The 9,355-nt window shown below is 47.8% G+C and overlaps 1 protein-coding gene across 2 annotated transcripts; it reads right to left on the bottom strand.

The window, feature by feature from the left end:
* Positions 1-3,099: 3,099 nt before the first annotated feature.
* On the bottom strand, positions 3,100-7,901 carry LOC128120035 (retinol dehydrogenase 7-like). Of its 2 annotated transcripts, none has more exons than XM_052753787.1 (4): positions 7,589-7,901; positions 5,364-5,619; positions 3,848-4,011; positions 3,100-3,317 (listed from the first exon to the last, which is right to left on the bottom strand). In XM_052753787.1, the coding sequence occupies exons 1-4, from the start codon at positions 7,899-7,901 to the stop codon at positions 3,100-3,102; spliced, it is 951 nt and encodes a 316-aa protein (XP_052609747.1). The 2 variants fall into 2 exon arrangements, with proteins under 2 accessions (XP_052609747.1, XP_052609748.1); XM_052753788.1 differs by having other exon boundaries at positions 3,100-3,305.
* Between the last annotated feature and the right edge of the window lie 1,454 nt (positions 7,902-9,355).

The raw sequence follows: 9,355 nt of genomic DNA, 5'->3' as shown, positions 1-9,355 counted from the left end.
GAAGAAGAAGGAGTCATCAGCTGGACACAGAGGAAGCAAGACATGCAGGACAAGAGGTAAAAGCTATGAGCCATGTGGCAGCACATAGATGAATAGAAATGAGTTAATTTAAGTTATAAGAGCTAGTTAGAAACAAGCCTAAGCTATAGGTCGAGCTTTCATAATTAATAATAAATCTCCATGTAGTTATTTGGGAGCTAGCCAGTGGGACAGAAAAAGATTCACTACATATGGCACCCGATGTCCAGCCATGTATAGCCACATGAGGCCTGAGAAAGCTAAGACAAGTTCTGGACAAGGAGCTGGATGTGGCTTCCTAGTCCTGCAGTCTCTCAGGTGAGCTGGTGCTCAGCAGCACACAGAGGCACAGATACTGGCTGCTGCCTGTGGGCTGGAGCCAGCCACCAGTACCCTGAGCCAACGCCATGTGCTAAGCCCCATGGCAGCTGATACAGCAGCTTAAGATTTGTTCCATTTGATCAGAGAAAGCTGCAGGTGCTCAGTAAAGACAGATCCAGATGGAAAAAACTCTAAATGGGTTAGAGTGTGTTTAAAAAATGTGTGTAGGCTTAAAAAAGAAAATAGGTATAGACAGTCATAGGAAAAAAATAGTTTATAAATAATAAGATAAAATCTTTAAAGAGAAAATAAAATAATGTAGAAAGGATAAGCCATGTAGAGAGGGGAAATACACAGAGAGTCTGGATCCTGTATGTTAGTGTGCTATCTTTGAATTTTTTGATTGCTGATAAGCAAATGAGAGCTGCTGGGAGACATGGATTGTGAAAGGGACTGCTGAAGTGAGCCAGCCTAAAAACTTCAAGAATGCCTTACCTTTAAAATGGAACTCAAAAAATGTATTGCTTTGGGGAAGAGGTTTTGTTTCCTGTGGAAACAAAAGGCTGTGGATTCATTCAAGGTTGATAGAGATCAGATTTGATCGGGGAAGACCCCTGAAAATACTGGCTACAGACATAAAGAATTGAACCTAAAATAATTATAAGTCAGGTGACATGTAATTTACCTGCTCCAACATAAAACAAAAGTCATCTTTGGCTGGCTTGTGTACAACACACAAGCCATACTTGTGTTAATGCAGATATGTATGTTACCTTTGAAAGTTTGTGTATTTTCAGAGCAAAGGGACCAGGTGATCCAGCCTCTCAGAGTGCATCTGATGCAGTTTCTTCAGAGTTCTGTATCCAGAACAGCTTCAAGGCTGCCAGCTGAGATGGTCCAGCCTCACAGACTATTCCAGCCAGACTTCAGATAATCCCTACATTTTTCCATCACATCAAGACTAGACACAGCTAGCTCTCCTAGGACTTGAACATTATCCCAGTTTTCTCAGGGTCTCCTAAATGATGCCAGCACCCCCAGACAACAGGAAGCAGTCTAGAGAACACAACATGTACATTCCCAAGAGGTGAAGTGGGTGGTTTTTGGTCATTCAGTGAGTTATGGATATTTGTCATTGTTTAGGGGGATTGGTTACAAGTTGTTATTGGTCCTGGTAGAAAGAAAGCTAAACAAAGGAGATTAGATTCAGGGATCTCTTTCTGAAGGGAAAAAGGGGGATATAATATAGAAATGATGGGATAAAAGGGTGGATTGTTGAATCTACTTTTGAACAACTAGTCTCAAATATTTTACATTGATATGGATTTTTGTATATCGATACAAGGTCATGTGCCCAGATTCTGTTTCAAAAACTAAAACAAAATGTTAAAAGTGAACAGAATGAATAGCCCTGCAACATGGGATGTCAACTTCTGTTTTCTCCTGAGACAGGAGTCATTGTTCAATGAAACTGGGTTCACCAATGGCACCATGGCCTCCATTTCTATAACTTAGGGAGGACACCAGGATATCTGGGGAGGTTCCTCCCATTGGCAATTTGGGACTGAGCCCAGGACTTCCTGCAAATGTTTCCTCTGCTCATCCCTCACTTGAAAGGATCATCACAAACCTCCTGACATACAGAGCTGGGTCTTGGGAAGCCATGACTAGTCCAAGAGCATCTCTGACTTTGAGCAGCCAATGTTGAGCAGAAAATAAAAGACCAGAACCCAGAAACGACACTGACTCCATTTACCAAAGGAGGGGGGCAGAGGTGGGAGGAGTGGTGAAGAGCAGACAGGGTGTGAACTGTGGTGGGTCCTTAGTGAGTCTGCGGGGGATGGGGGTGGGGGGAATTGGGTCGTTAGTGAGTCTGCGGGGAGGTGCTTGTGAGAGGAACGTGTGAGAGGGAAGGTGAGAGGAAATAGCAGGACCCGGGGCCCACCAATCCTTCCAGACATCTCCTTGATGCCCTTTCTTCTGCCTTATCCTGTGAGTCAGGTGGCTTAAAAGAATCCCGAAAGGGAAGCAATGGTCGCTCCGCTCCGTGATGGGAGATGCTCAGCAAGTGCAGAGACCACAGTGTGCTGGCTCTCCTCAGGACAGTCCCCTCAGTTTACTCTATCCCCCAGTGGTCCACACCTCACTGCTCCTCTAGTTCAAGGCACAGGACATGAGTAATCTTGCCAACATTTATTCTAAAAGGAAAGGAACCCAAAGAAAGCCACGGTTTCAAGACAAATCAAAAACTGCCTCCTCTGTCTTGGCCAGATTCCACACCGCCAGCACTACCATCTCCCAACCGCGGCCTGCGGATGTGGCGTTAGGACACCGAGTGCCTAACGGGGGGTGGGGGGGGGGTGGTCCTCCCGCTTGACACCATGGACAAAGGTGATTGGGAAGTGAGTTCTTTCCACATCACATGACGGTGTGAGTAGTCAGGCCCGTGCATCTCCTGAGGAAAGGGGCTGGAGGCAAAGCATGTCCTAAGTGTTCACAACCTCCCCCAGTTCTAGGGAGTCTCACAATAGGCCATGATGCTCAGAGCCTTGGGAAGCTGCCTAACTTAACAAGTCACTGCCAGCACCTTTGTGTCCCTATTCCTTGGCAGAATTCTTTGGCTCTTTCCTCCGGACTTCACTGGTCTTGACTATTATGAAAGCAGAATTATTTTTAATGACTATGATAAACAGTGTATGCTAGTTCCATTAGCTCCCTCCATCCACCTTACTTCTACAATTCTGCATACAAGTGCAGATTTCACAGGGCCTGGGCAGGTTTTACAGAGCTCAGGTAGACTATGGCATCTGTTAGGAAGGTGGGCAGGTAGCTCATGGGGAGATAGACGAGCTTGGCATCCCAGCCAGCTGAGTACCGGGTGCGAGGGTGACAGGAAGTCAGCGCGTGTTCCATGCAGTCCGTCACCAAAGTAAGGTCCTCTGTGCACGTTTCCATCAATGACTTCACTGTTGGCAGGTCTGTAAGAATGAGAAATTATTCTGGTAGACTACACACTCCACCAAGGCGGCTCTGTGGCCAGCCGAGGAAACTCTCTTTAGAATCCACGCCTCCCATACTCAGAAGCTGTGCCTAAGCCTAGCTTGCCTAGTTCCTCAGGAAAGACTACAACTTCAGCTTAAAAGAAGAACCACACACACTCAGCCACCTGCGTCCCTGTTGAGAAAACTCTGGTTGAGTAGCTGGAAGGTCTCTCCCAACACTGGAAACAAACCCAAGCTTATGGAAAGTGTCAGTCTGATGCTGCCTCCTCCCTGATGCTGCATTTTCATCTGTGAGATAAGGAAGGGCTCAGATAAACAGAGCCCCATGTTCTAGAAGCCAGACCGTCTTTCTGTGACCAGAATCCCATAGGCTCCCAAGGAAAGGAGACTAAACATCTCCACTATGAGAAAAAAATAGCCCAGGTCAGGTTTGTACCAGTGGCAGAAAGCAGAGGAGACTCAGGATTTAGGACAAGGCTTTGCTTTGGTTCCTATAGGTCACTCACAGGATGACAAAAAATTCTCTCCATAGATCTCTTTGACTTCCGAGTTGGCCTGGTCAAACAGCATCTTGAGAGCTGGTGATACCCTGTCGTTACTGGACAGAGCAGTCTTGAAGCCTCCAGGCTCTATAATGGCCACCTTCACCCCAAAATAGGAGAGCTCCCTCCTGTAAGACAGCAGGCACAGGTCAAAGACTTCAGAGGTCTTCTGAGGAAAATAATCCATTTGACAATACAACACACCAACCCGGGCCTGTGGCGAGAAAAGTTCGGGAGTTTGGGGACTGGCACGTGTGGGTATGAAGCGTGTGGCAAGGACGTTGTCTCTGTGCTTTTGAATGTCACTCTAGATATTTAGTGTATGCAGCTCACTGCTTTAAATCCAGATATTTCTGTCCTGTGACACCAGGTAGGACTTCTGTCCGTGTAGAGCACACACAGTGCTGACTGGGCTTGCCTACACCAGCTCCTCCTCATTCCTGGGCCCTGCCTTCACCCACTACTGGCTTGGGAAACCTCAGGCCAGTTCCTCCCTGGCTCCTTCAGGTGTTTTTGGGGAGCTCTTCTGTGTAAGCCGTTGTAGCCCTCCAATTTGAGATCTTTTTGCCCTGCAGCTGGCAGGCAATCTAACCCAATTAGCAACAGTGATGCACCAGCTTCAGCTGGTTGACGTGTGTGTGTGTGTGTGTGTGTGTGTGTGTGTGTGTGTGTGTGTGTGTGTGTGTGTACATATATATATTTATATACCTGTCTAGAACCCTCAGACTCTCGAAAAGTCACCTTGTGCTGGTCTGCCCAGTCCTACTGCCAGGGCTGACCTGCCCTTTGCTCCAGGATGACACAGCACTAAAGGCGCTCTGCTAACAGTCACACTGGGCCTGGCCTGATCACATTTTCTGACCCGGGAAGCCCATGTAACCAGGTGTCCTGTTGTCGTGTTCAGCCCTCACCTCAGACCCATGCTGCAGGGCCCTCTGCGAATCCGATGATTTACGCGGTCACTACCGCTAAAAATCTCTCAGTCTTGGCTGAGTTCTGTTTCATTTACTCTCTCCTTTCACTCAGTTGCTAGGGCTGTTGTTATTGTGGGGCTGTTTGTCCATCAGGGTCAAAACCTCATTGTCATGCTAGAATATGAGAATTGTGGACTCCACAAGAGCTTGATAAGGACCAGTTGAATTGAGTATGATGCTCAACCCACCTCCAGGACATCCCCAACCTGAGCATCAAAGAGGGTGAGGATCTGTACTGTTGGCCAAGTCCAGTGCAACCTCAGACACTTCACTGCTGTGCATAGGGCAGGCCTCCAGGGCAGGACAAGTTTAAACGAACCCAGGCCTTGGTCATCTACCAGGGGTATGGAGAGGGACTTCCCAACAAATGACCACCACTCCAGAGAGAAGGTAAGAGAGTCCCTCAAACAAGAAAGAAAAAACTCTTCGTGAGGGGTTCTCAGAGGCTGCGGTCAAGAAAACACCCTTCTGAAGGTTTCCCATGGGACCCCATAACTCTTCATTACCTGAGGGAGTCCGAGAAGGCCTCTACACCATACTTGGAGATGCTATAACCACCACCAAAGAGAGATATTCGACCCATGGCGCTGGAGACATTGACCACACGGCCCCTTGCCTTCCTCACTAAGGGCAGCATGTGCAGGGTCACGTCAATCATGCCCAACAGGTTCACATCCAGTATCTTTGCAAAGTCCTCTTTGTTCAGCCATTCATTGAAAGCAAAGACAGCAATACCAGCATTGTTGACCAGGCCCCAGAGTCCTGGGAAGAAGAGAGAGTCACATTACACGGGTCTAATTGTGACTAAAATTCACATTACACTGGATAAGACCATCTGGACAGCATTGGATGGAGAACAGAATACAAGTCACATCATGGTGTCTGTGGGCTGGGGTTATCCATGCCAGAAGGCATGGCTCACAGCATGGACACCTTCCTCTTCTTTTGATTCTTGACGGTCACCAGCCACTTCACATTTGCTAATGGCAAGAACAGGTTCTGAAGACACGTGATGCCTCTGTTCATCTGGCCACATGGGAACTATGTTTGTGTTTCGCAGGTTAATAATACCCGGCAGGTGAGGGAGAGGGGAGAAGACAGAGATGGCAGGGGAGAAAGGGCAACAGGCAAAGCTGAGATCCTAAAGAACTTGAGGAACATGAACTACAAGGCCTGGTTGGAGGAGGTTTGGGAAAACCTGCTGTGTGTGTGCTTGGAAGGAAGCCAGCTTTGGCAGGTCCAGCGTCAATATTGAACAATTTATCAAACTTGGCGTATTCTACTTTAAAAAGCTGTTAAGTTGTGGAGGAGGATATGGAAGAAAGGAGAGGGAGGAACTATAGGGAAGAGCGAGGTGTTGGGTGGATACAAAACAAATACATTGTACTGATGTATGAAATTACCAAAGAATAAATAAAAAGTCTTAAAAATATATTGAGCAACTTTCCTGGGATTCTTGCCACACGCCAGCCTGAAAGAGGAGGTAAAACTTCCTGCAAACAACAGGGCCTGAGCTCCACCATCTGCTCCAGAAAATAGTGCCCCCTCTTCACACTCACCCACAGACCACCCTCACTCATCCTTTTTGGGCCCTAGGTGATGGATCTTCAGGTAACCACACTGCAAGATGTACCATCAGCTGAACAACGAAACAGCACTCATCACTAACCTCCGTGCACAGAGAGCTGGGGACTAGCCGATTTAAGGAAAACATACCATGTTTCGATCTGGCTCCGTACAACCATGTGTTGCCCTTCTGGAGATGACTGTTTAATCCAGGCATTTTATTTCTAGGATCTCAGCATATTCATGCATGCTGATAATTGAAATAGTTTGCCAAGACAGTGCTTATGGCAAAAAAAATAAATTTAGGAAACAAGCTAGGCATGATGGCACATGCAAGCAAATAATAATAATAATAATAATAATAATAATAATAATAACAATAAGAAGAAGAAGAAGAAGAAGAAGAAGAAGAAGAAAAGAAAGAAAGAAAAAATATGTGCCAAGGATTCCAGTATTCAAATTAAATTTGCACTCTTCTTTTCTTGTTACTAGTATAGTAAAAGAAGAGCAGCCAGCAGGGGTGCCATATGCCTTTAATCCTAGGGCTTGGGAGACAGATGCAGGGGGGATCTCTGTGATTTCAAGGCCAGCCTGGTCTACAGAGTGAGTTTCAGGACAGCCAGGGCTACCCAGAGAAACCCTGTCTGGAAAAACAAAACAAAACAACACGACAACAGAAGCAATCCCCTTCCTGGTGTGTACCTTCCCAAGTCAGTCCTTAAGCTTGTCATGGCCTGCTCTGCACACAGGAACCATCTTGTCTCCCTCCATAGAGGATGGCAGGTGACAAGTAGATCCACTCCAGCACAGCCCCAGATACCCTGCACACACAGCCCAGGGCCAACTCCATCCTCTCCTCCGGAAAGGGACCCTGCTCTAAGCTGGCACCCAGCACCCAGCAGTCTAGGTTTTCTGCATAGAAGAGATGACAGAGCACAGACAGGAAGGTGATGAGGTGAATCCTCCCCAGGGCACCTTCTTACCAAGGCCAGAGTGCTTGGGAGACAGCAGGTAGGGGCTGGAGAAACATCAGGTGATGTTCAGGGGAAGGGCTGATACTTCAAGACCCCAAACCCCTTCAGGAATCTTTCCAGGGAGTGAGAATGGGAGACCCCTTCACACAGAGACACAAACCAACAGACACATACAGGAATCTCAGTGGTACCTCTGTTCCCAACACGCTCCTTCACCCACTGAGTGGCTGCCACAATACTCTCTGTCTTGGTGACATCGAGGATCACCGTCTCCAGCCTGTTTGATGTCTTGCTCCTCAGCTCCTCAGCTCCATTTTCCGTCAGACATGCAGCCAGCACCCTCATGCCTCTCCTGTCCAGCTGTCTGGCCAGCAGGTTCCCAAAGCCTGAGTCACAGCCCGTGATGAAGACATACTTGTCTTGGAGATGGCTCACCACCTTCCTCTCTCTGAACAAGCGCAGGAGGTTCCACAGGCCCACCAGAGCCACCAGGTAGAGCCACATGGCTTGCAGAAGACAAGTGGAGAGCAAGATACTGAGTCAAAATGCGCTTGACATCAACTCACACAGGAGAACCAGGCATGGAGGACTGTGGGCTTCTATCATGGAATCCACACTTTGCTTTCTGATCACGGTTCTCTGGAATATTTAATTCATGCCTGACCTCTGCTCTTTGAACTGCGTTTGGTCTTCTGATATCCAGTGCCCTTTGGCATGCCCTTACTTGCTGCCAAAGCAAACACAACTTATTGTTACCAACACACCTCCTTTGCTTAGGATCTTCGCTTTTACTCATGTGGGAATACATGCATGTTTCCTCACACATGCTCACTACAGTCAAGTCCCAGGCTCCCCTTGTGAAGACTCACTCCAGTGCCGTACACCCAGGGTTTTGCGAACACAGTTAGGTGTTATGGCCAACCTGCCCTTGGACTAAGGACATGTTTACGTGAAAATCCTGCCCTGAGCTCAGGTGTCCTCCTCAGGTTCCTCAGCCAGAATCTCTCCTCAGAAAACAAAGCTGCTCTCCTTGTCAATAGAACTCCAGGGGACACTAAAGAGAGGACAGGGCCGGCTGGTGACTTCCTGGTACAGCAGCTGTCTGGGAAGAAGGAGGGGCCAGCTGCAAACAGGAGGCTGTCCTCAAAGGGAAACAAGGTAATGGTGGCTGGGACCCCAGACACATGCCTCCCAGAGCTGACGTGGAAGAAGCAACAACTTTTACCTTCTCAAGAAGCCATCCTTGTTAGTTTTGTTGTTGTCAATTCTTGGTTTTTATTTTTTTTTATAACTTTTTTAAAAGATTTATTTATTTATTATGTATACAGTGTTCTGCCTGCAGGCCAGAAGAGGGCACCAGATCTCGTTACAGACGGTTGTGAGCCACCATGTGGGTGCTGGGAATTGAACTCAGGACCTCTGGAAGAGCAGCCAGTGGTGCTCTTAACTTAACTCTGAGCCATCTCTCCAGGCCCCGTTTCTTTGTTTTTATTTTGTCAACGGACACAAGCCAGAATCGAAGACCCTCAACTGAGAAAATGCTCCCGTGGGATTGCCCATAAGCAAGTCTGGGGTGGCATCTGCTTGATTGTTGATTGAGAAAGGAAGGTCCAATCCCCTATGGGCAGGGTCACCCCTGGACAGGTGGTCCTGGGCAGTATAAAAATGTGGGCTGAGTTAGCCAAGAGGAGCAAACCAGTCAGTAACATCCCCCGCCCCCCCCATGCTTTCTGCTACAGTTCATGGCTCCAGGTTCCTGCCTGGAGTTCCTGCCCTGGCCTCCCTTTACGCAGCCTGCCAACTGGAAGGTGAAATAAACGCTTTCCTCCCCACGTTGCGTTCAGCCATGGTGTTTCAGCACAGCAACAGAAGACTGCTGAGGACAGACATCTTTCTCTGGTTGTATGGGTTCAACTGGACATAAGTGTAGTTATCTTGAGCTGTAACCACCGTGAACG

The sequence above is a fragment of the Peromyscus californicus genome, unplaced genomic scaffold (genome assembly GCF_007827085.1).
Source record: "Peromyscus californicus insignis strain IS unplaced genomic scaffold, ASM782708v3 Scaffold_24__1_contigs__length_46423439, whole genome shotgun sequence".
NCBI classification, from domain to species: Eukaryota; Metazoa; Chordata; class Mammalia; order Rodentia; family Cricetidae; genus Peromyscus; species Peromyscus californicus.
The sequence above is the reverse complement of the archived record's forward strand: the minus strand, read 5'-3'. Positions and strand labels throughout refer to the sequence as shown.

What these genes read in the sequence shown, in the direction of transcription:
- LOC128120035 (XM_052753787.1), bottom strand. Translation starts at nt 7,901, where the DNA reads ATGTGGCTCTACCTGGTGGCTCTGGTGGGCCTGTGGAACCTCCTGCGC. An exon ending in GGAGCGTGTTGGGAACAGAG is followed by an intron (nt 5,620 to 7,588) that starts GTACCACTGAGA and finishes TCTTCTTCCCAG; the next exon opens with GACTCTGGGGCCTGGTCAAC. An exon ending in GCCTTCTCGGACTCCCTCAG is followed by an intron (nt 4,012 to 5,363) that starts GTAATGAAGAGT and finishes GCTGTCTTACAG; the next exon opens with GAGGGAGCTCTCCTATTTTG.